The sequence below is a fragment of the Ascaphus truei genome, chromosome 6, assembly GCF_040206685.1.
Source record: "Ascaphus truei isolate aAscTru1 chromosome 6, aAscTru1.hap1, whole genome shotgun sequence".
NCBI classification, from domain to species: Eukaryota; Metazoa; Chordata; class Amphibia; order Anura; family Ascaphidae; genus Ascaphus; species Ascaphus truei.
Genome location: NC_134488.1, coordinates 115116291 through 115143281, shown reverse-complemented (window position 1 = coordinate 115143281; position 26991 = coordinate 115116291). Strand labels below are relative to the sequence as shown.

General features: G+C 43.5%; 1 protein-coding gene across 6 annotated transcripts; it reads right to left on the bottom strand.

The window, feature by feature from the left end:
• Nucleotides 1-21787, bottom strand: HP1BP3 (heterochromatin protein 1 binding protein 3). Of its 6 annotated transcripts, XM_075605905.1 has the most exons (13): nt 19331-20598; nt 18967-19097; nt 16529-16630; nt 15897-16053; nt 14389-14548; nt 13220-13363; nt 11782-11865; nt 9126-9283; nt 8459-8549; nt 7594-7753; nt 5227-5338; nt 4224-4358; nt 1-1786 (listed from the first exon to the last, which is right to left on the bottom strand). In XM_075605905.1, the coding sequence occupies exons 2-13, from the start codon at nt 19052-19054 to the stop codon at nt 1462-1464; spliced, it is 1716 nt and encodes a 571-aa protein (XP_075462020.1). In that variant the 5' UTR covers nt 19055-19097; nt 19331-20598; the 3' UTR covers nt 1-1461. The 6 variants fall into 6 exon arrangements, with proteins under 6 accessions (XP_075462020.1, XP_075462016.1, XP_075462017.1 ...); XM_075605901.1 differs by lacking the exons at nt 18967-19097; nt 19331-20598 and adding an exon at nt 21634-21787; XM_075605902.1 differs by lacking the exons at nt 18967-19097; nt 19331-20598 and adding an exon at nt 21634-21787 and having other exon boundaries at nt 16547-16630.
• Nucleotides 21788-26991: the final 5204 nt, after the last annotated feature.

The following is a 26991-nucleotide window of genomic DNA, read 5'->3' as shown; positions in this document are numbered from 1 at the left end:
CAGAATCTAGTTTTGTTTATTATAGCAAACAGCATAATACCCATTGGTTCACATCTCTATGCCAGACCCTGGATCCTCACCCACGTCTTTACAAAAATGGCAAACAAATAATAAAATAAAGAGTTGGTTTAAAAAAAAAAAATAAGCTGGAAACAAGGAGAATATCTTGTAATTTTGTTTTACTTCTGTACAACATGCTGCAAGTTATAGATGCCTGTAGCACACAGCTCGTGGCAGTGATACAAAAAGTCAGCTATACTGTTCATGCCTTCTTGTTTTAACTATTTTGTTGCTGTGATAAATAGCATGACCAAAAGGAATTAACTAGCTACAAACCTCAAATACCTGGTCAGCTCAAGCAAGGCTGCCCGTGCATCCTCACCAACGGAACAAAGCCTCAGACCCAAAACACCCCACTCAAAACCTGGCAGCTTAGTAAATGTTTGCAGAACCATTTTTCTACTCTGCACCCTCTCTGAGAAAGTGGTTAACCGTCACAAGATTTTTATGCCTTAATGGAGAAACTTAAAAAAAAAAAAAAAAAGGAAGAAAGTCTTTAAGGCAGGACAATTTAAAAACATGTCAAGTCACTTCTCCTGTTAGAGCAATGAAGGCAGAAATAGAAACAGGTGCCCACTATATTATTCATTTCTTTTAGCCCAGTGACGACAGTGCACACAACTTCCTCTTTCTGAAAATATCAAATCTTGCCGAAGCCAAAAGTGGTTTATGGTATTTTGCATTTCAGATGGTTACTGGACAACAGCGAGGGGGATTTGATCTTCTCCCTCTATCAATTTCCGATGCAGTCGACGTTTATCTGACCAACTGAAAGGTTGAGCGATATCTACGGATTACGTGTAACGCTGCAAAGGGGCAATGGAGTTAAAAATACACTGAGGCCAGTAAAGTAAAAGGTTACATGAGGCTTTTTTATTTGGAGGGTGGAAGAGCAGGGAGACCGCTAACAGATTAGCTCCTGAAGCTCCCAGTCTGTATCAAAAACCTAAAAACTTTAGCATAAAAGCCAACTCTTAAAATTGAACTTTTTTTTTTTTTTAAATAAAGATGTTAAAACACAAATGGATAAAGAGCGTTCACAACCAAGGAACAATGCGATAAAGGAACTAAAGATTAACATCTGCTGGTTTCTCTTTCTGTAAGGGACGGGAAGGAATTTTAGGGTACACAGTGGCTACATCTATACCAAAAAAACATACTTTTTTTTTGTGTTAATTTTTGCACCGTTGTTATAAAACACAAAAAAAAATTAAAAAAAAAACAAATTTAAAGAAAGGTTTCAGGCCTCGGAAAAGGATCAAACGGAAACGCACATTAACCTTATAAAAGTTTTTTTTTTTTTTGTTTTGTTTGTTTTTTTCTTGCAAATGTTACCACTTGGACTCGGGTTTCTTTTTGACGTCGTCGTTTCGAGGTGCTTTTATTTACACGTTTTTCCTTTCACTTCTTGGTCCTCAGGGATTTCCGCTGGCTGGACTTGCCCTTCGGCACAGGTTTCGCTTCCTTCTTCCCGCTGCCGGCTGCTGGCTTCTTGGGGGATCGGCTGGCTGGTTTTTTAGCAGGTGGAGGCGGAGGGGATGGAGGTGGGGCGGGTTTGCCTTTCTTAGCCTTCACGGGGGCAGGTGGGGGAACCTTTTTAGGTGCACTCTTCTTGGGCTTGGGTGGGGGAGCTTTAGATCTGGATTTAGGTGGGGGAGCTCTAGCTCTGGATTTCGGTGGGGGAGCTCTAGATCTGGCTTTGGGAGGCGCCTTCTTCTTCTGCATCCTGCGGGGAAACAAGAGAACAAACATGTCGGCAACAGCAGTGTAAAGGCTGTATGGTCGATGAGATGAAACCATTCCTGCTAGGAGGGGTCTGCAGAGCAAGTGCACAGATATCAATTGGAAAAATGGTAAGGTGTTGACAACCTGCTATTTTGGACTACTTTAAATCATGATTTGCAGAAGTAATTCTCTCCCCCCCCCCCCCCCATGATAATGCATTCAGATACATACAAGTAGTAGTGGAAAATGGTGCTCAATATCAGTGTATGCACTGTTTATATATCATCAGTCTTTGAAAGATCAAAAATAGGAACACCTATTCATACATAGGGTATAAAAGTCCATAAGTGTGTATATGGGGGGGGGGGGGGGGGGGGAGGGGCAATACACAATACATACAAGCCCCTCCATGTCAGAAAGAGACAGAGAAGAAAAAAAAAAGTAAAAAAAAAAAACAAGCTACGGCAGGGGTGCGCAAAGTTTTCTCCCTGCTCCCCCCTGCCTGCTCTCCTCCCCTGCGTCAAATGGCATGCGACGTCACCCTGCGCCGGCATTTGATGCCGGGTTACCATGGTGACGCGTCACCGAAGACAAGGTAGGAGAAAGTTACAGAGGCCTTGCGCGGTCCCCCAGCATTTAATTTAAATACCCGGGGGAAACTGCAGGCCTTCTGTAAACGCCGCACTCCCTCCCCTCCCCCACATCAAGTTTGCACACCCCTAAGCTAAGGGATCAACAAAAAACACCAAGAGGCCTATTCTAGAAGCTCCGAAGTGTCAATCTGTTTCTGAAGAGCCCTTTCCGATCGGATTGGAATGCTTTGCTATTCTGTAAGCCCATCTCGCATGTCCAATCCGTGCCTAAAAGGCTTTTTTTACAGTGGTTTCACTCGGGCTCTGACAATCTGACCTGTTTGTCAAAATTCCCATTTTTGGGCAACTGCAAAGTCTCGTAGCTCCGTTAAACAAACCGCTTAAAAATAATAATAATAATGCGAGTCTTTTAGAACACCCATAAAGGTCGGGAGATTGCTATTGCAAGTTACATCCAGAGCCTGAAATATGACTTTGGCTGAGAGAGCAAAACCCATAAAATCAGCCTGGGGATGGAGTTAGCAGCACCTCTGAGCGCTCCGCTTCTAAAGCACGTACAAACCCTGCAGTGTGGCTGTTAAACCGCGGGGTTCGCCACTTTTTATAGACACGGGTTAGAAGAAGCGGGTGGCAATAGAGAATAAGGTTGTTTCCTCACATTTCATTCCGCTTCTTGTAAACATGCCAAACTGTGCGGTTGGCACTGACAACGTCGAAGCTATGAGAATAGCTCCTCCCTCCCCCCCCCCCCCCCCATGTCTCAATTTGCAATGTTCACACACACTTCCAGGACCACTTAGAAAAAGGTTTAAACAATAATTATACTTTTTTCTAAGTCACCAATAAACAAGATTTTACTTCTTAAATGTCACAGTGATGAATTAATCTTGGTCTTCTTCGAGATTGCGCCTTTGACAGAAAGCCAGAGTATACTGTATTGTCGAGGCACAGCAGCCCTTATTTAGGCCGAAGACACAAAACGAAGCAGCACAACAATTAAAATAAAAAGTACAGCACTTGTTATTTTTGTGAAGTGCTAGTGATGCAATCTCAAGTAAACAAAGAATTCTACTGCAGAAATAACATTTAAAAGCTCAATTTAATAGGTTTCTGTGAACCAGCAAGAGTCGATCAGGTTTCCCCCCCCACCACCTTTTTTGGTTAAGGAACCCTACAAATATATTGTGTAATTCTGAGGAACCCCAACCTTCTCTAATAGCGCGTCTGATGCATTGTAAATTCTTCTATATTTGGTCCCATTTTAAGGCAGGGAACCCCTGTTAAAAAACACTTTTTCTAAAACACGAACTGTGACACTGTTAAAAACAAAAACTATGTTGCATTTTGAATAACTTTTTAGGCTGCCTTCAATTTGTTATCTATTTGTGCTTTTCTATACGACCTGGGCAAACCGGGACAAACCGTGAAGTTGGTAGCAAAAAAAAAAAAAAAAAAAAAGTGGCCTTACACCTCCTCCCCAGCCCCATTTTATTTCCCCCCATGGATGGAAAGCAGGTGGTCCCCAAATCTGTATCTCATATTTAAATCCCCCTCTTCACGTGAGCCAATACGAAGTCTAATAACATGACTGCTTCCTATAGGTCTACATTGGGAGGGAGATTTTGTTTCCTCCAGATGGTACCAGGGCTACCATGACAGGTAGGCATCGCAGGAAGCAGCGTGACCCTAGAGCAGACATTAACGCAGTACAGCTGCAGGGAGTCACCGCTTCCCAGTCACAGGAGGGAAGGAAAGACGGTGTTGAAAAATAATCAAGAAAGGGCGACTGCTCCTTTAAGAGCAACTCATCCAGTCCCATCAGGTACCCCGCTCCCCTTCCCTCACCTCCGCTTTGGAGGGGGCTCATCTTCCTCCGACTCTTCCTCCTCGGACTCGTCTGCCTCCTCCTCCGACTCGTCTTCGGATTCCTCATCTTCCTCTTCCTCCTCCTCTTGCTTCTCTGGAAAGAGCACGTAAGGGCTGCAGGGCGAGAGAACATGCAGAGAAGCAATGCCACCAGGTCAGAAGAAGTACTAAGGCCTCATCCCCACTGTTCGTACGATGGCGTGCGCGGCGCAAACAAGGTACGGCCCTCTATGGGGGCCAGCCCCAGTCAGTCTGTGAGCGCGCATTCACAAAGCGCCATCACATTTTGAAAAGTCAAAAATTTGACTTTTTCGGGGGCGCCCGAGCGATGGCCACGTCACGGTTCAGCCAATGAGGGCGAACCAGCCGCGTGAAGTCATGGCCGTGCCACCGCCACGAGTGATCTGAAGTCCTTCAGACTGCTCAGGTGGACGGCACGAACGCCGTTAGGCGCTCCGTCGCGGTCACTGGGACCGTAGCCTAAGGCTGCGCTTATAGTCCTGTCGTTTGCGACAGCGAAGTCACGCCGCGGTCACTGGAAAAATCAAATTGACGTCCAGCGATCGCGACCAAGCCGTCGCCCCGCTTCTACTATAAGCGCACGCGATGATGGCGGAATTGCATTTGGTTTGCCGTGATGTCGCCGGCACTATAAGCGCAGCCTAAGGCTATTCTTATAGTGCCGGCGACGGCAAGCTACGGTTGCTGGAAATATCAAATGGAAATGACTTCCAGCGATCGCGACCAAGCCGCGTTTCCTATAAGCGCACGCGACGGCGGCAATGCATTTGTTTTGACACGACGTCGCTGTCACTATAAGCGCTTCCTTAGACAGCTACAGAAACCCCATGGCTATGCATCTAAAATCCACGCCTGTGGTTCAGGGGGGCGTATGCATGTTACCTATGGCGAGAAGGGAAATATCCGGTATGCAGCCAGTTACTTACACAGAGGGACGCAGCGCTGGCATTTGCCTTCATACCTGGGGTAATAAGGGAAGCAGAGCTGGTATGTGCCGCTGAAGCCCTTCCCGGAGATCTGCTCCATCCAGCCGTTCTTCTCACATTTTTGCAGCGTCCTCTTAAGCAGATGAACTAAAGGAAGCAACAGAGCACCGGATAAGTCTCTGGGTGTGCAGGGATCATAGAGAAAGATGATATTTGTTTATAATATGAAATATGTGGGACTCTTTCAGAATGGCGACATTATATTGAGTTTCTCTGTGAAGGACTGGCTTTAAAAGCAGACATATCACAGTTAAATAGTAGAGGCTGAAAAAAAGACATAGTCCCATCAAGTTCAACCTCTGCTAAATTTAGACGACAGATAATTTATCCTATATTTGTGCTCACAGTATATTGATCCAGAGGAAGGCAAACAAAAAACCCCAGTGACATATTATCCAATTCTGTCTCATAAGGGGAAAATACATTCATTCCTTCCTGGACTCAAAATAATGGCAAATCAGATTACTCGCTGGACCAACATCCTTCCCATGTTTACTTATTTGGTATATCCCTGTATACCTTTCCTATCTAAAAAGATGCCCAACCTTGTTTTTGAACAACTCTATTGTATCTGCCATCACAGTCTCCATGGATAATGAATTCCACATTTTAACTGCCCTTACTGTAAAAAAAAAACCTTTCCTTTGTTGCTGGTGAAATCTCCTTTCCTCCAACCTAAAGGGATGGCCCTGAGCCCTTTGTACTGCCCTTGGGATGAATAGTTATTTTGAAAGCTCATTGTATTGTCTCCAAATATATTTGTATATAGGTATCATATCCCCTCTTAGACGCCTCTTTTCTAATGTAAATAAATCTAATTTAGCTAGCCTCTCATAAGTTAGATTGTCCATCCCCTTTATTAATTTGGTGGCTCTTCTCAGCACTTTCTAGTGCCACAATGATTTTTTTATGGAGTGGTTCCGAAAACTGTGATCCATTTTCAAGGTGTGGTCTTTATAAAGCGGCATAATTATGTTTACTTCCCTTCCATCCATTCCGTTTAATGCAAGATAAGATATTGTTTGCCTTTGCAGCTACTGCATGACATTGAGCACTATTGCCAAGCACTCCTAAATCCTTCTCTATCAAGGATTGACCTATTTTTCCCCCATTTAATTTGTAAGTCGCCTGTATATTCTTCCCAAATACATAACCTTACATGTATCTGTATTAAACCTCATCTGCCATTTATCTGCCCAAGTTTCCAGTCTATCCAAGTCCTTCTAGAGAGAAGTTACACCCTGCTCTGATTTTACTACCTTACACAATTTAGTGTCATCAGCAAAGATGGAGACTTTGCCCTCTATGCCAACCTCAAGGTCATTAGTAAACAAGTTAAAAAGCAACAGCCCCAGTACCGATCCCTGAGGTACTCCACTTACGGCTTTAGGCTCACCTGAAAACGTTCAATTTGTGACAAATATCTTGTCCATCATTCAACCAGTTTTTAATCCAGTTGCAAATATTTTTACTGAGTCCAATTTGCTTTATTTTGTACACCAACCTCGTGTGGCACCGTATCAAAAGCCTTTGCAAAATCTAAGTAGGCCACATTAACTGCATTACCCTGGTCTAAATTCCTACTTGCCTCCTCACGACCCATCCTTCATCAATCCATGCTATTACTAATAATTTTGTTATCCATTAGGTATTCCGGAATATTATCCCATACTAGACCTTAAAGTAGCTTCCCCACTATTGAAGTCAGGCTTACAAGTCTGTAATTCCTCGGTTGTGATCTAGCTCTCTTTCTAAATGTAGGCACCACATCTGCTTTACGCCAATCTTGTGGTACTGAGCCTGTGGTAATGGAGTCCTTGAATGATAAATGTAATGGTTTGGTGATCAGTGAGCTTAGTTCCTTAAGAACTCCTAGGTGTATGCCACCAGGGCCATGTGGCTTATTTACTTCAATGTTATGAAGCCGCCTCTTCACTTACTCAGTTAATCCATTGTTCGTTAATATAGAGGTTGCGGCACTATTATTGCAATGGATTCCTCCCTGGTAAATTGTGTTGAGAGATTAAGAAACTGTCACTTGACAGAATCATCTTGTTGCTTATATGACTGGTGCATGTATTCCTGAAAGTTGACCATGCCCTGTTATGAGTTGAATCAATAGAACACTAGAGCTATAGCACGGTTCTGTATTGTGGGTTCATAGATTTACCCTGGTAGTGTTTTGCTTTGCACAAGGTTGCCACTGAAAACGGCAGTTTCATTATATAGTTCACGTTATTATTCCTGGAAGCCGGTCTTGCATGGTATGGCGATGCGGTTAATATGACCTGCCTCTGAAACCTGGCGTTTCATTGTGTGATGCTGGAGTGCGGGTTACTCACCCTGCAAGCTGGAGTTGACTCCTGGGTGGTTCTCCAGCACATATTTCTTGATCGCGGTGGTGGAGCAGGTCTTGGGTTCATTCATGGCTGTAATGGCAGCCAGGATGGAGTCCTCGAATGCTCCTCCCACTAGAAGGGGCTTATCTCCCGACCGCTTCAGCTGCATCATAGGAGAGACACTTGCTCGTTATTCTGTACTGCTTAATCACTGTGGTTATGACTGGCTAATTGTGTGATGGCATCTCAATCAAAGTGCTGCTGCTTCACTGAAAGAGTGTTAGTGCAGTCTGAGCTCGTGCACTGTCCTGTTAAAGCAGTACATCTATCTTTACCAGAATGGGGTCATAAACTGCAATACCTCAGCAAGCAACATTTTGGACCAGCATTAAGAACTGCCATGAGCTGAAGAGACGGAAATATTTACATGCAAAAATTTAATTTAAACCACAATGATCATGTTGATATTTTTCTAGATTGCAGGCTTATATTTAAAATACAAATCTTGTTTGATCAGGTTACTAGACTACAAAGAAGCACAGTGTGGTATTGGCGAGATGAAGGTCACTCTAGGACAGGGGACTGAAATCCAGGAAATGACCTGTTATGGGCCTCCGACTTCTAACAAAAAGCCTACACACAGATTAAAATAAATCTGGCATATAAACCGAGTAAAGTAGATTCTAAGGCAGGAGTGGACAACTCTAGTCTTTAAGGGCCACCAACAGGTCCGGTTTATCCCTGATTCATTCGAAGACAGAGCGACCTGTGCTGAAGCAGGGATATCCTGAAAACCTGACCTGTTGTGGCCCTTGACGACTGGAGTTGGCCACCCCTTCTCTACGAGATAAACCAACTGTCCACACACCTGGAATGTTCCGGAAGCTCCCTTCCCTGTGATCTGCTCTAGCTGTCCCTTCTCTACAGCTCTCTGCAGGGCGTTCTTTAACATCTGAGGCCTGGGAAAAGAACACAATTTCATTCAAAGGATAATCTGGACGTTAAGCACCTCCTTACGCTGGGCGACACCTCCCCGCCCATAGGCTGTAAGGTGGTCTACGGCAGAAGACTTTAGTAAATATTAGCTCTACTTACTAAAATGTTGATTTTGAACTGCACATAATTCCATTTTAGGTTGAGATCATACTGTGTGCAATGGTGCTTGCGCGCACCAAGTACAAATTGCAGAATCCCTTAAGAGGCCGTCCCTAGTGCGCGTATGATGGAGACCGCGTTTTGAAAAAACAATTTTTTTCCCAAGTGATTGCCGCACCACGAGAGCGGTTCCGCCAATCACGGCGAACCAGCTCTGTGACGTCACAGCCACTCCCCCATCGTCTGAAACAGTATGTGCAGAGATTGCGTGAGCGTCGGGTGCGTGCACTATAATCTCAGCCTTACTCTCTGATATAGGGGTACATGCAGCCCCACGGAATGTGAGAGGTTTGCCTTCAGAGATTGGTCAATACAGCAGTGTGTGTGTGTGTGTGTGTGTGTGTGTGTGTGTGTGTGTGTGTGTGTCTAACATTACCAACCTGATGTCCACCTTCAGTTTAGGGAAATACTGTGACACGTATTTCTTGATCAGACCGTAAGAGGCTTCCTTGGGCTCGCACAGCCTAGTAAAGGCCAAAGGCAGGATGTCTTCCAGCTTCACATTGGGCTGATCAGCTGCAGCAGCAGAGTTGCTTTTCTGCAAAAGGAGCAATAAACTGTGTTACTGTGAGACATTTTAAGTCCCCCTAAAATTATGAACGAGTGTGATGATTACAAGACAACTGTTGGAAGGATATCTTAGGAAGAAAAGGAAATATGTCTATTTATTCTGACACTAGAATGACTTCTGAAGATCTTCTTACCTGGGACAATGTCAGAATCTTCTGTAGATCTCATTACAAGTGAAGTATTAAATAAAAGGGGGGTGGCTAACTTATTCTAACAAGCAGAATCTATGGATAGACGGAGGCCATATGGCTGTCCTCTGATGTCTGGGGAAAGGCCAGCGAGAGAGACAGTTGCTATGGATAACTGAGGTATTCGTTTCAGACAAATAGAAGGTTAATTTTCCTTGTATGGAGGGTAGGTAGTTCCTCATCAGGTATGACATGTTAAATGGCCTAGGGTGTTCTGAAAGACACACGGTACCATATCTGGTCATATAATTAGTAGTAGGAAGGCCGACTAGGTACATTTTGTCTGGATCAATATCCAGCAATTTTAGCCAAGGGAGAAAATAGACGAGTCAACACCAGGAGAGGAGGAGCCAGGTTTAACAAAAAGATACCAAGATTAAACAGAAGGATTGTACCCAGGAATAATTATGCATCCATCTTTGAAGCTATTAGAACTTATTTGATATCAACGCCACTTTTGTACTATTTTTGTATGCGAGTATTTATCTTCAGCATAAACTTTTCTTTTGGGTGATAAAACCGTAAAGCAGAGTTCTGTTTTGTCTTTTCTATGGATTAGAATAGCATAAGGACAATGAACAGTTACCGTTTTACTGAACTGGAAGTGTACTTCATGTTGTACAAGGAACAAGGAAGCAATGGCTCGAAATGCTTAAAATGTTTGAGGTAGACACGAAGGAACCATTTTGGGGGCAGGAAATACCGAATACAAGTGTTAGATATGTTAGACCTTACAGCAGGTAGGGAACATGGGTAAAATGCCATCAACCTTTGTCTGTACCTTACCCCGAAATCTTTTAGATCAGGGATGGCCAACTCCAGTCCTCAAGTGCCACCAACAGACCACGTATTACAGATATCCCTCCTTCAGCACAGGTGGCTCAATCGATGCCTCAGTCAGAATGACTGCACCACCTGTGCTGAAGCAGTAATATCCTTAAAACCTGACCTGTTGGAGTTGGCCACACCAAGCTCTCAGAAAGCTACTAAATCTCCATTAACAATAGCTGAAGACATACTGAGATGCAGAAGTTGTTGGTGCATTGCAGGTACAGGGATAACATTAGCAATAATGCGCCAGATCACACAGCTGGACAACAAAACAATACCTGTGCGCTGGCTTTGCAAAGCCTCTTTGTAACACTACAAGTATTTGCTACACAATAATATTTGGTTATACAGACGCTAGAATGCAACAACCTCCAACTGCAAGGCTCACACGCTCCCTACAGGGGTTGTCCTTTCAGGGGTATGTTAATTTATCATCTCAGTATGCTCACCGCAGGAGCAAGCGCAAAGAACACCCGATACAAAGAAACCCGTCTGCACCCAACAATTCTACTTTTTGTTTTTTGGGAAGGGTCCCCTTTAACGACAACTAAATATGTTTAATGCATTTCTTTTACCGCAATAGATATCTACATGGTGTTAATACCAGAAAAGCATTGAATGCCAGGCGCCCCAGGTGCTGAATAGATTAACGAACTAAACCAAACCGTAGCAGTTGTTACATGGTCATGCGCCTAATCCCATCACACAAGGTAACCCCTTAATTATGCTCAAAAACATGAAATTCTATACTGAACATCTCCACGCTGACCAACGTCTCATTTATAGTGACAGATTCCGGCCTCCGTAACAAAGTATTATTACACTTGTTGAGAATGTGCCAACATACTCCACAGAACAAAAAAAGAAATATAGATACAAAAAGGCAGGCAATAAAGAAAACATCCGGGGCAGAAACTGAACGGCAGAATCCAGGATAAGTAGCACTCAGGTAAATTCACCTCCTGGAGATTGTCCATGGAGATTGCCGTTTGTCCAAATAAAGCCCCTTTTTGAACTTGCCGGAGTGCTGCTTATCTTGGATTCTGCCATTCAGTTGCCGCTCCGGATGTTTTTTCTTTGTATAGCTTTGCCCGAGACCCAGGAAGCACACGACGGAGGGAGCGTGGGAGTCCATGCAGCTGACACAGCCACTGGATACACAGCCACAACTACCGGCACAGCTGCTGCATCTCCGCTTGCCTTGCTTGAACTATCCTCTTGGGGGGGACTAACATACTAGGTAAGAAGTCTGTTTTCCTTACCTCTTGGTCCCCATCTAGATGCCAGGCACCAGAACCCACTTACAGATCTCCCTCCACAACGGAACTACACGAGATCAGACTCTTTGTCAGCATACCCCCTGAGCGCATGACAGCAGCACATGGACTATAGATAAAAAGGCAGAATGCAAATTCACATGTACGAGTAGGCGATGGAATCTGGTCACCTTTTTGTCAGATCTGGACTTGGGTGCAGCTTTGCCAGAGTTTGACACCACCACGAAACTGCCAGACGCTCCCTTCCCCTTCACCTGATTGGAAACAGATGGGCATTAGACGGTGCGTTTCTGCCTAGGTTTTTTTTTTCTCTACTATGTGGGAAGCAGAGGGTCTCCCGAGCTGAACGGAGTTCATTTAAGCTCTGGTGACCCCTTGCTTCCCGAAATACCTCCGTAAGACATGCCAGGAGAAGCCCTGGCTAGGCAAGCAATATGGTGGTTTATAGTCCCGCAGGCCAATGGGAAACACTGCATCCTATTGGCCTGGAGGACCTGTAAAAATGCAGGCGATACTTGCAGCAGCTACTGACGTCTCTCGGGAAGTAGGTGGTCCCTGGAGCTCAATTAACAGTTATGGGGACGGGGGTCTTTGCTCCTTTTAAGTAATATACTGCTTCCTCATTTGCACACAAATATATATATATATCTATAAAATTCAAGACACCCCAAATTTTGCAAATATACTTTTTTCACACCGTACAATGCAGTCTTTGTTACAAGAGGTTTAAGCAGCACAAAGCAGTGAAAGGACAGAGATAATGTTAACCATACATACATTTACTTAAATTAGCAAACCCTCCAGAAGCCTACGAGAGATGAACTCATGTTAGTCATTTGCTTTCTGTGCATGCCCTGCTCGTCTCAAAGTTTGTATTCGTTACAAATCATAATTTTATCTCTAGCTTCTGCGGTGCCCTTAAACTGCACGGTTCTCTAGGGAGATCTCCAATATAAACATACCGGACACGGAATATTTCAAATTCTTATTTCTACTAAGCAGAGCATCAGATTAAAAAGAAGAAAAAAAGAAGAAAAAAACAGCACTGGAAAGGGTAATAGGAGATCCCAATGCGGGGAGCGGGTGGGGGAGAGAAGAGAAATTGCGATCAGTTTGGACAGCTGCATTAACAAAACAATGAATGTTAAACGCTAGCACACTGGTGGCCATCTCCAGTCCTCAAAGGCCACCAACAGGTCAGGTTTAAAGATATCCCTGCTTCAGCACAGGCAGCTCAATCAGTACTTTTAGCTGCTGTGCTGAAGCAGGGATATCCTGAAAACCTGACCTATTGGTGTCCCTTGGAGACTGAGTTGGCCACTCCTACTTTAGTATGTCAGTAGTAATTCAAGAGCGCATCTTTCCAGAACACCAAACACATTTATTAAAATAATTTTTAATTTTTGTTCTTTAAGCTGCAGGTATTTTCAAAAAAAAAGTTTACCTACAGGAAAATGAATGTGTTCCTCCCATGCGCAGTGTGGGATAATGAAGTATTAGAATGATTGTATACAGCAGTTATAGTCATTGTGAATACAACTAGCAAGAGCACTGGGCTGGGTTATTCCAATGTAACTTCCTGCAGTTCCGCGAAACGTCACGACTCACCTGCCGGATGATTCCCCTCTGAAGCTCTCTCTTCAGCGCTTGCTTCAGCAGGTACCCTCTCCGCTCAAGGTCCAGGGACGGGTACTTGTTGATGATGTATTTCCGGATCGCCACCACCGAGGCCCCAGTTTTCTGGAAACATGCCTGGGTGGGGGGAGAGGGGGGGGGGGGAAGAGAAAGCGTGAGACAGAATAACAGAGAGAGACACATTACTGCATTACTTCTATCTCCAGTCTGGTTCCCAAAATATTTCTAAGTATGCTTAGCATATTTGTCTGGGTAAACAATATGGCTACCGCCAACCTCACTTCAGTGGCCAATAGAAAGGTGCCTCATCCCCTGTCCCCAAATCATATTTAAATAAATAAAACATAACCTAGCATTGTGGCTTGCAGGGTTAAAATGCAAATCTCAAAGCCGGTGAGAAAACAACCTTTTGTACAGATGTTAAATCTAATTGGCTTCTGTAAGCAAATCAAGCCAAGCTAATAGCAAAGATCGAGATGCTTTCATATTTTTGAAAATTATGAATTGTATAGGGACTGCTTCAATCATGATGTCTCTGTACCCTTATTCCACCATGTCCTTATAGGAGAGTTCTGCCTGGGCAAGCTCTTTTTGAATACACAGCAACATCAGAGAAAGGGGAGATCAAACCCTCCCCAAGCCTCAGCTTATGTTTACATTTTATTTTAAATTATTGTTACCAACAAACTAACTTTAAAGCATTACTTAGCAATGTATAAGTACTAGATGGTATTAAAAAGATCAATCACCTAGATATAGTGGCATTGACTCACTTCGGTCCTAGGAGGGATTGCACTTTTGAGACAATACCAAATACCGATTATTTGATACCAGATTATTTTGCAAACTAGCAATAACTTCTACATTGACCAATTTGAGTTTTTTTTTTTATAAAATACATTTAGTTTGTACATAAGCCTCAGCGGTCTTCTTCAGATGTTGAGGAGCCCCAAAGAGATCTGTATCGCGTAATATATCTGCTGACTTTACTTTAAAACCCACGTGGTCTTTTTATAGAGCCCTGGGGCTTCAGTAAAATGCCAGCAGCCAGGACAGAACGGCAAAACAGGCACGGGCACTGGAAGGCATCGGGGACTACAGCGGAGCAGGAGGTGAATGCAGGGACAGTTCCTAGCACAGACCTTGATGGCTTCTGTAATGATGGCATCCATCTTGGGGCGGGAGGAGGACGTTGCGTGCGGCTGTTTCTGTGCCCTGGCCAGCTGGCTGGCAGATAGAGTGGCCCAGGATGGAATGGTCTTCTTCACCTTCTTCTCTTTCGCCTTAGACTGCTCCTTCTCACTGTAAAAAAGATCCGTGATTAAAAATAAATCACACCCCGGGAACGGGTTAAATCCCACGTTTTTCTAGTTTTTTTTAACAGATGGCCTCCCATGAGACAGGTTTACAGTTCCTTCTCCAAACAGCTTTTTTTTTTTTTTTTTTTATCTCCCAAACTGTGTAACTTAATATTTCTCTTCTATTTGTGTTTTTCAGTTTTTATTCACTTATTTTAAAGAAACTTCACAAATAAAATATAATAAATATCAGTTAAGCGGTGTCATTTGTGTTTTTTTTTTTAAACTGTACCCAACATTACTTTGTTAATTATTCTCTACAAAATGCAGTACATTGCATCAACGCACACAGCCATGTCTCCATTTTTACTTCATTACAAGAGCACTTGTTTTTAATGAAACGCATCATTGGAAATAAGAAGTGTGCAGTGAGGTGAAGTAAATAATGCAATTCATATATTGCAGAGAGCAAGCGCACAGATTCAAAACCGATGGGAAAAGAAATAAAAATGACTGAGCCAGCTGTGCTGAAGCAGGGATATTATGAAAACCTGACCTGTTGGTGGCTCTTGAGGACTGGAGTTGCCGACCCTTGGGCCAAGCTTTTTTTTTTAAAGTGTCTTCATTGTTACTCTGAGCGGTAAAGAAGTGTGAAATGGGTATAAACATGTAGAATACCTGCAGAACTCAGGAGGTTGGAAAGCTTATATATGGCAAACCATTGTGGTCCAATAAACGGTATCATACTACCTATTCCTCCCCACGCCATGAAATAAAGGATCAATATGGCCACAATTCCTTTTTTCCTAGTGTTCAAGAAACACTCTCTTGGTGGGTGTTACACCCACCCTTGTGTATACACACAGATGCTTATTTATATGGTGCCAATGATACATTGTTTTACAGAATCAGCCTACAGACACTAGGATACAGGGAATATTATTATCAGAGAGACCCCCACGTTTCCAATTCTCAGCACCGGGAGAAAGAAATCTCTGCGCTTCCAGTCTCTAACATGTACATTGGGAGACTTTGGTTATTCCACATGGGGAGACGCAGTTAGTGATTCATTAACGAGGCATTACCTTTTATTCAACAGTATATTAAATAGTTAGAGGCAAGTCTTTCGGCATCATTTCACTGTGAGCACTTTGAGCAGAGACCATTCAGGTAGATTAGGATGGGTTTAATGGTTGCTGTGCCATCTCAGAGCACACCTGGCTTTGGGTTCCCCATTAGTGACTATGTTCTGCCAATTAAACCAACACAGGCGGAGGAAATCCGGTGTGAGAAGTTAGAACGACAGGTATGAACCGTGCTCCTGTCTCCCCCTGTAATGCCCAGCTCCTTACTCTTTCTTGGTCTCCTCTGTTATCTGTCCATCTGCTTTCTTTTCCTCCTCGGGCTCGGACTCCTTGGGTTGCTCCGTCTCGCTAGAGGTGGCAGGGGGAGTTTCGGTCTCCTGCTCCTCTCCGGTGGAAGCAGACTCCTCAGAGCTGGCATCAGGCTCTGTAAGATAAGAGGCAGAGACATGGACGGAAGGGCACAGAAGATCCTACCTGTTTGGCATGCTTTTAAGTGGATGACCAAATATAAAAACCGAAACCTATTCACTGCCAGTTCAAACACCATTTTTCTATTCACAACCCTCTACAGATCAGTAGCTTGTTCTGACAGCCAGTTTAAGCCAGCTTAAAGAATAGTGAGAAGTGAAAATAATGCTTTGTTATTAGTTCATGAGGACTTGGATACACATTATTTTGGAGTCAAAATATTAGCCAAAGTACTTCTTTGCAGACAGCCCATGCAGAACAGAGCACTAGAAATATGCAAAGATTCCGTCCCAGAGGTGGCTGCCCCAGAGGTGGCTGCCCCAGAGGTGGCTACAAGAGCAGACGACTGTAAAGTGCTAAATAAACGTAGCATTGCGGTTAACGAGAAGAGCCAAGAATCGTCCTTTCCATGAGCAGCACCCAGTCATTACCTGCTTTGTCCTCCTCACCTTCAGCAGGGCGGTTTTTGGGAGGAGTTTCTTGGTTGGCTGAATTGACGGAACGACGGATCGGCATGGTGATATCGCTTGGACCTTTGGTGGGGGAAGACAAATAAAGCCACATACTGTAAGTGGACGCTGCAGAAAGGTCTGTGTGAGCAGTTTACATAGGGTACCCCGTTAACTTTGTAAAGCTTTTTCACCCATAGAGGATTCTTCTAACATGTTAGAAACACCCATAATCCTTTAATGCCACAGTTCTCCGTGTTAAGAGTTTTGTCACAAAAATGATTTTGTCGTTTTGTTTTCCTTTATTTCAGGGATGGAAAAATACCAAACACCTGGTCATCTGGCACCTAAACTGTGACATGTATGTCTGTATGTCTAGTAATATAGCACCATTAATGTACATAGCGCTTCACAGCAGTAATACACGTGACAATCATACAAATAACAAATAACACAAAGGGAAGAAGTGCTTCAGACATAAAAGTAACATTTAGGAAAATGAGTCCCTGCTCCAAAGAGCTTACAATCTAATTGTTTGGTAGTAAAAACGTACAGAGACAGTAGGAGGGCGTTCTGGTAAGTGCGTCTGCAAGGGGCCAAGGTTTATGTATGAGGTGTTAATTATCAGCCATGGAGCTACTCATATGCTTCCTTAAGAAGGTGTGTCTTAAAAGGTGGATAGAGAGGGTGCTAGTCGGGTATTGAGGTGAAGGGCATTCCAGAGGTGCGGGGCAGTCAGTGAGAAAGTTTTATGGCGGGAGAGGGCTTTAGATACAAAAGGGGTAGAGAGAAGACATCGTTGAGCGGAACTAATGAGTCGGGATGGTGTACAGCGAGAAATTAGGGCTGAGATGCGAGATGCAGAAGTGTAAAGCTTTAAAAGTGAGGAGGAGAATGGAGTGTGATACAGGATTTGATAGGAAGCCAGGAGAGGCTGTGGGATCATTACAGACAGGAGGGGGAGCGGTGGGTAGAAGCAGCTATGGTACCCACAGCTGGCTTCCATTATTAGACTTGCCAGATAAATGGCAGAATGCTTATGTTTGCACTCTAGAACTACATTGTAATATTTTGCCCCCAACACATTTCCTTCAGCCTCCACATAAAAGCACACATTTGAGCCTCTTCCACTTAGATCAACTTTACAAAAACAGAAAAAAAACAAAAAAAAACAGCAGGTATCTTGCCATGGGTGCACGTCGCTCCAATTAAAAAGGAGAAAGTTAGTGCCAGAGAAGAAGAGTATCAAACGGCACTCCACTCGGGTTAGCAAAATAGTGTAGTTATTATAGAGCAAAAATGAGGAACGTTTCGGTTGCATCTTGACGAAGGACTGATAGTGGGACCGAAACGTTGATAGTTTTTGCTCTATAATAAAATAGTTATTTTTCTAAGCCCAGCAGAGAGTGCTGTTTGATCTTCATGTCTGGCAGTTTCTAAAGCTGCTCTCCTACTGTACTTAAGCACCCATGGCAAGCAAGACAACTTTTTCTCTTTCATGACCAATTTAAAATACTCAGCAAAACAAATGTTTTTTCACTAGTAGTTTCATATTCATTTCAAAATCAGAACATGTAGCAAAGTTTAACATCATTTTGCCAAATATTTTTATTACACTTATAAATATCACGCCATGTTATTTACACGATATAGATTTTTTTTTTTTAAAGTTTAGGATTATGACAAAGTGCTGCAGAAGTGCAAGATCGTTATAAACACAGATCTACTTTGGTAAAAGAAGAACTTGTCTATGAACTAAAAACAGACTTTTAATAACACCCAGATACTGAACTTCTAGGATCCGTGCTCAAATTAGTAGAAGACCAACAATTAAAGCTCTTAAGAGAACATATTCATGCAATTAAAATATTTGGTGTCATGCTTAATAAACAGTATAAGTATATATAAAGCAACACTTCTCACCTATGCTATCTTTCCTTTCATACCCCTGGGTAAGGTAGACCGAAAGTCCATAGTGGTAGAGTTTGAAATCTTTCCCAATACGACCGCTATTCTTTATCGAACCACCAAGGTACTTGGGGTCAGTGCCAGCAGAATGCATTCAGCCTACCCATTCTATTTCAAGTTCTACACTGGTAAAGGTGGAAAGCGTTGGAATACAATTTAAGGTGGACTTCTGAAAATACCTCTTTTTTTTTTTTTAATGGTCTGGGCTGCTGGAAACCTTTGGCGCAAGACCTGAAACATCACGGTGCGTTTCAACACAGTTATTAGCAGAAATTGATAAAGAATGAATAGATAATAGAATTAACACAAAGAGACGGGTTTTTAACATAACATTAGCAAGCCAGGTTTTTTCCCTTCATTTTCTTTTTTAAATACAGAATTGAAGCAGGGGATCTCCGGGGCTAAACCCCATTAATTTCAATTCCACGAAGCCCGCTTCCGGAGGTACTTGCCTTCGTAGTGGGTGCCGGTAGCCACTCTAGGATTCACTAGATGGCTGCTTTTCAAATCTCCTGGGCCAATATGAAGCAGTAACGTCATCCGGTGTGGCTTCCTATTGGCCCATGTAACAGGAGGCGTTAAACTGGAGAAAAGTGTAGGAGATACCGGCTTGGATTGTGCCTTCACGGTGTTAAAACTAAGTTCCATTCCATGATACACTTTCCAAAAGAAAACAGCAGAAGTCCAATACTCAAAGTGAAAATATAAGTATTAGAACATGTACTATACAGAAGCTCATATGTTGGTAAACAGTCATCAACAGTTTTGACCGATCCTAGGATCAACATAAAGGCTACAGCTAAATTCAAGTTTCACCTCAAAAGATACTAAACCAGTCGGTCCATAAATGCAGATGAGTGATTTCCAGAACTTTCAGGCAACTCCAGGAGCAACCGATATTCCATTATCTGAAATACTTCATCAGAACAATATCCTAATAATTAGTGGGGCTATTTACTTATTGTCAGAACCAGTCCTTTAAGTATCACCAAATGGCTCACGGCCACAATAGTTCCACGTTCCCTATATTTTACTCGCACTCAGTTTTATTGCGTGTATGAATAAAAAATATATATTTGATCATCTTTTGGAAATGAAGGGCCGCTTTGTGACTTTTAATAAAAAGTTGCGGGCTGTCGCATGTTGATGGCACCTTGATAATGTAGACTCATTCACTAATGCAGCGTAGCGTAATCTTTTCCCCCTGCCGGCTGTCCTCTCCGCACTCTCCCACCCCTCGTTGGTTCCCGGCGTCATGACGTCACGTTGCTATAGCAACGCAACATCATTTGATGCCGTGTTGCCATGGCGACGCGTCTCCAGAAACTGGCTGAACCAAGCAAGTGAGGTTTACAGAGGCTTTCGCCGCTTCCCTGGCATTTAAATTAAATGCCTTCGGGAAGCGCGCGGGGCCTTTGTAAACCCTGCCCCCCGCAGATAATCTTGCGCACCCCTGCTTTAATGACTCAAACCCCTCTATTATGGGATCTCATAATCCAATATGTAACCGGAAATATCAAAACAACCACTGCTTGTGATGTCTTTTAAACACCATCACTACTTACAAGCAAACTATGCGTTGCTGGCATCTGGCAGGGGGCTAGCGTCTAAATTATGCACCAGCAAATTATGATGGAAGTAATCCTTTGTTTCAAGGATAATCGGCATCGTATACCAAAACAAGCCAACCAATTAAAAATGTTTGATCTTACTAAAGGATTTACCTGTTAGGCTATGCTTATAGTGACTGCGACACTAGGCTGCAGTCGCTGGAAAAATCAAATAAAGATTACTTCCAGGGATCGCGACCAAGCCGTCGCTCCGCGCTTACTATAAGCGCAAGTGACGGCGGCAATGCTTTTGTTTTGACGCAATGTCGCGTCGTTATAGGGAGGGGGGGGGGGGGGGAAAGGAGAGAAGTGCAATGCTAGTCAGACAGTTTCTTAGGGGCCCTGAATGGAGAAGTGTTTGATTAACCCTTTGGGTGCCGAGACATAGCTGGGGTCAAGCGCTTCAGTATCTACATCAGGGGTAGACAACTCGAATACTTATGAGCTACCAACAGGTCGGGTTTTCAGGATATCCCACCCTTCAGCACAGGTGGCTCAGCCGTCGACTGCGCCGAAGCAGGGGGTATCCTGAAAACCTGATCTGTTGGTAGCTCTAGAGGACTCGAGTTGGCCACTCCTGTTCTACATCATAATTTGTACTTTGGGGTTGAGAAGATGGAGTTCTGCCCACCCTGGGTTGCTGCAGCCCCTGTGGCCATAAAAAGGGTTTATAAGTACGTATAGGTGCCAGATTTGAGTAAAAATGGAATAACCTAGATGGGGCCCCCTTAAACACGTCACAGTAATTAGTTTGGTTCCAGGAGAAATTGCCCCGCTTTAAAAAAAACACTTGGAATGACCCTTCCTAGTATAACAGGCCAGATACAACATGGCTGTGTGCCCGCATCCAACTGCCACCCCACTCTGTGCTGCTAGAATGGACACACTGGAAGGGGGGCTACAAATACAAAGACAACCAATCAGCCAGCGGCGCCTGCTTGTAGATCAGCCAATCAGAGCGCACCGGGGAGCAAGAAACAACAACAAAACAAAGGAACAGGGGCTGTGGGCGGGGCCTCCTCACGCTCCACAGCCAATCACACGCTGCTGCATCTTTCGAACGGGACGCTGGAGCAGGGGGGGGCGGGGCGCGCGCGTGCGCAGGGAGGCTCCCCAAACCAGACACGGGGGAAGGAGGGAGCGCGCGCACGCGCGCACCCCCTGCTATACACACAGATATAAATAAATAAAGCGGATGCTGTGCTCGTACAATGGGACGCTGCACCCAACACGTATTCCGCTCGGACGGGTAATCGGTGACCACAGGGTCTTGTAATAACACACCCCCCACCGCCGAGTTAACTCACGGTTGCGCGCGCGAAATGGCGGCCTCGTCGTGCTACGTTCACATACCAATGTCCCAAAATGCATTAATTTACCATGCACTTTCCCCCTCTGTTCCCATTATTTTGCATGCATCGGGTGTATTTTTTTGCATTGCACCCGGTGCACGGATCCGCGACCCGTTTGGTGTTTATTTTTTTTTGCAGCATTAGCGAGCCCACTCACCTCGGGTCTCAGGGCTGCTTCTCCGACGGGCTCTCTCAGTCTCGCGCTCAGTGTGTCTCGCGCTTTCTTGCCGTCGAGCCACGCCCCCTTTCTGGCGCGGCGCGCGCAAGTTCAATAGCGGACGTTGAAACGGCGTCGTCGTCATGGCAACCGCTGCAGCTAGCCCCAGTGCTGAGAAGTGCAGAGCCCCCTTGCACGTTATAACGCCTTCCCCAGACAGAGGCTGGCGGCTACACTTTCCTGCTGCAATCACTGCAAGACAAGGGACACACACATAGCAGACTACATGAATAAATAACAATAGGTCTAACTACAGAATAATAACAATATACATGTCGCCATTAAAATAAGTGCTGCGAAAGTGAATAGGAAGAGAGAGGGGGAACGTTGATCACCAAATAATGTGTAATATATACACACACACACACACACACACACACACACACACACATATACACTCTCTCTATATATAAGTAGTATTGTCAGACCCCAAGATTGATACTACCTACCAAGGTACACAAAATATATATACCCCAGGAGGCAGAAAGTTGAATAAATATAGAGGGGTTAACTGATGGTGCTAGGGGAAAGTAGCAAATACAGTATAAACAACACACAGAAAAAAAGGGACAAAGACAATCCCCTGAGCTAGCACTCTAAATAAACTACACAAATTATATTGATAAGAGTTTGGCAAACAAGACCCGAATGCGCCTTCAGTGCAAAAAAAATTTGAACAAGATTTTATTACAGCAGCAAGACACGCTGACTTAAAAACATGAACAAACAGGTCGAAATTCTATTTTTGGTTTAATTATTTTTTGTTACAATTTAGTTTTTTGATTGCCTTATTATATTATTATTCTTATAAGTCAGATGCATCATAGCTTATTGGTTTAATTATCAGCATTTATTTTTGTTATTCTATAGTCCATATATTCTCTAGCTGCCATTTGTTTGTTCATGTTTTTAAGTTTTTAAGAACTTCATATGCACGCTCATGAGAGCTCACCGCGTGAGCGTGGCCCGACAAATTAAAATTGATTGTGCTGACCGCGCCAAGTGCGGTCAGCAGCAGCGTGGACGCAGCTTTACTCGTTTTTGGAGGGGAGGTTGCGCTCCAGAGGAAGTGGAACGGAAGGGGAGAACTCTTCTGTTCTGTCATGAGTGACGGAGCGATCACATGATCGCGTCAGAGGGGCCGTGGCCCCACCCCCAGCACTCAAACTGTTAATGCATTGTTTCATTGCATCCCGTCTCAAATATTGAACAGCTCTTGTTAGTAATAGTATATAATAATATTTTATAGTGACTGCCAATACTGGATCAGACAGAAAAAAGGTGCAGACCGGCGCTTGTAGTTACTATATTGAGTATGAAAAAAACAAGCGGTAAGTAAATCATATATCCGTGAATATTAGATACTGTGGGGCTTATGCAGAGAGGATAGAGAAGGGAAATAGCACCATATTTTGGAGAAAATACTTCCCAGAGAAGCTTCTCCTGCAGAGAACATGGAGAGATTCATAAAATTCTCCACAGCAGGTTTCTTTACTTTAAAAATTGCCAAACACGTGGAGAGATTGGTAAATTCGCCATGTTAAAATAGGGTGGTATGCAGGTAGCTTAGATGCACTGCAACTCGCCATTCTGCCCTATATTATAGTGAGTTCAATCTAGCCAGAAAAACTTGGCAATTTTGAATCTCATCAGAAAAATTAGGTAACGCAGCTTTCTGCATACGACCATAACTTGCTCCAATTCTGTGGCTATTTTCTTGCCGTTTTCACATTAAATAACGTTCTTCTCTGCATAAGGCCCTGTGTCATTATTAAATAGTGCACAATAAGTGATAACCAATTTACAAAAACATGCAGCTCAAACCCCTTTTTCAGTACTTATTCCCAAATTCCCGAGTGCGAAACGCATTGAGTGGCGGTTCCATCTTTGGTGACATTCTGTGAGGCGTGAGCGGGCAGTGCGGTCTCTGCATTGCATCTCCATACATGCAGGTGCCAATCTGCCGGGAGCGACGCGGTGACACCACAGGAGAGACGTCGAGACAAGCGAGGCAGCGGTGAGATCGTGGAGACGCCGTCTCCTCCAAAGCCCCCTGCTTCTCCCTTCCTTGACAATTTCGTCTACAAAACCTGTCATATTGCTTGGAGAGTATGAGTTTACACTCTGGCATGTTGAATGATCTATAAACATACCTCTTTAACCAGCCTAATAATAATATTAACAATCAAAATAGTATTTACCCGTAGTAATTGAAGATAGGATGATATCAAATCCTGAACAGGAGAGACGCCATACTGTCTCTATATACATACAGTGGTGTGAAAAAGAAAGTACACTCTCTTTAAATGCTATGGTTTTACATATGAGGACATAATAACAGTCATCTGTTCCTTAGCAGGTCTTAAAATTAGGTAAATACAACCTCAGATGAACAACAACACATGACATATTACACCATGTCATGATTTATTTAACAAAAATAAAGGCAAAATGGAGAAGCTGTAAGTGAAAAACTAAGTACACCCTTACTGCTTCCATAGGAATTAAGATGCTAAGTAGCAGACAGGTGCCGCTAATCAAATGCCCTTGATTAATTGATCATCAGCAAGTTTGACCACCTCTATAAAAGCCGAAGTCTTAGCAGGTTGCTGGTCTGCAGCATGCAGGTGTGTGTTAACACAATGCCAAGGAGGAAAGACATCAGCAATGATCTTAGAGAAGCAATTGTTGCTGCCCATCAATCTGGGAAGGGTTATAAGGCCATTTCCAAACAATTTCAAGTCCATCATTCTACAGTGAGAAAGATTATTCAAAAGTGGAAAACATTCAAGACAGTTGCCAATCTTCCCAGGAGTGGATGTCCCAGCAAATTCACCCCAAGGTCAGACCGTGCAATGCTCAGAGAAATTACAAAAAACTCAAGAGTTACATATCAGACTCTACAAGCCTCAGTTAGCATGTTAAATGTTAAAGTTCATGACAGTACAATTAGAAAAAGACTGAATAAGTATGGTTTTTTTGGAAGGGTTGCCAGGAGAAAGCCTCTTCTCTCTAAAAATAACATGGCAGCACGGCTTAGGTTTGCAAAGTTGCATCTGAACAAACCACAAGACTTCTGGAACAGTGTCCTTTGGACTGATGAGACCAAAGTGGAGATGTTTGGCCATAATGCACAGCGCCACGTTTGGCGAAAACCAAACACAGCATATCAGCACAAACACCGCATACCAACTGTCAAGCACGGTGGTGGAGGGGTGATGATTTGGGCTTGTTTTGCAGCCACAGGACCTGGGAACCTTGCAGTCATTGAGTCGACCATGAACTCCTCTGTATACCAAAGTATTCTAGATTCAAATGTGAGGCCATATGTCCGACAGCTAAAGCTTGGCCAAAATTGGGTCATGCAACAGGACAATGATCCCAAGCACACCAGCAAATCTACAACAGAATGGCTGAAAAAGAAAAGAATCAAGGTGTTGCAATGGCCCAGTTAAAGTCCAGACCTCAACCCGATTGAAATGCTGTGGCTGGACCTTGAGAGCTGTGCATAAACAAATGCCCACAAACCTCAATGAACTGAAGCAATGTTGTAAAGAAGATTGGGTCAAAATTCCTCCACAACGATGTGAGAGACTGATAAAGTCATACAGAAAACGATTACTTCAAGTTATTGCTGCTAAAGGTGGTTCTACAAACTATTGAATCTTAAGGTATACTTAGTTTTTAACCCATTGCTTCTCCATTTTGGCTTTATTTTTGTTAAATAAACCATGACACAGTGTAATATGTCATGTGTTGTTGTTCATCTGAGGTTGTATTTACCTAATTTTAAGACCTGCTAAGGAACAGATGATTGTTATTATGTCCTGATATGTAAAACCATAGAGTTCAAAGAGGGTGTACTTTCTTTTTCACACCACTGTATATATCTGCTTGGTATACATTTAGTTAACGAAAATCAGTAGATGTAAGAAAAACATGCAGATATTCGGTATTACAGTCCAAAGATTGTATTGTATTGTATGTCTTTATTTATATAGCGCCATAAATGTACATAGCGCTTCACAGTAGTAATACATATCATATAAATAACAAATAATATAAATAACAGATCATGGGAATAAGTGCTTCAGACATACTGTAAAAGTAACATTAAGGAAGGAGTCCCTGCTCCGAGGAGCTTACAATCTAATTGGTAGGTAGGGAGAACGTACAGAGACAGTAGGAGGGAATTCTAGTAAGTGCGTCTGCAGGGGGCCAAGCTTTATGTATCATGTGTCCATGATTATCCAGTGCTATTCATATGTTTCTTCAAGCAGATGTGTCTTAAGGTGAGTCTTAAAGGTGGATAGCGAGGGGGCTAGTCGGGTATTGAGGGGAAGGGCATTCCAGAGGTGTGGGGCAGAAAGTGAGAAAGGTTTAAGGCGGGAGAGAGCTTTAGATACAAAGGGGGTAGAAAGAAGACATCCTTGAGAAGAACACAAGAGTTGGGATGGTGCATAGCGAGAAATTAGGGCTGAGATGTAAGGAGGGGCAGAAGAATGTAACGCTTTAAAAGTGAGAAGGAGAATTGAGTGTGAGATACGTGATTTAATCGGAAGCCAGGAGAGGGATTTCAGGAGGGGAGATGCGGAGACAGATTTAGGAAAGAGTAGAGTGATTCTGGCAGCAGCGTTTAGGATAGATTGTAAGGGAGACAGGTGAGAGGTAGGAAGGCCGGACAGCAGGAGGTTGCAGTAATCGAGACGTGAGAGAATGAGGGCCTGAGTCAGAGTTTTAGCAGTTGAGTAACAGAGGAAAGGGCGTATCTTTGTGATATTGCAGAGGAAAAAGCGACAAGTTTTAGAAACGTTTTGAATATGAGAGGAGAATGAGAGAGAGGAATCAAGTGTGACCCCTAGGCAGCGTGCTTGGGCTACTGGGTGAATTATCGTATTTCCAATAGCAATGTGGAAGGAGGTAGTAGGGCCAGGTTTGGGAGGAAGTATAAGGAGCTCTGTTTTTGCCATGTTAAGTTTCAGTCGGCGGATGGCCATCCAGGATGATATTCCAGAGAGGCATTCAGAAACTTTGGTCTGTATAGCAGGTGTAAGGTCAGGTGTTGAAAGGTAAATTTGTGTGTCGTCAGCATAGAGGTGATATTTAAACCCAAAAGATGTGATTAGGTCACCTAGAGAGAGTGTGTAAAGAGAAAAGAGAAGGGGTCCCAGGACAGAGCCCTGGGGTACCCCCACAGAGAGATCAATAGAGGAGGAGGTGGTGTTAGCAAAAGAGACACTGAAAGTACGCTGGGAGAGGTAAGAGGAGATCCAGGATAAAGCTTTGTTCCGAATACCA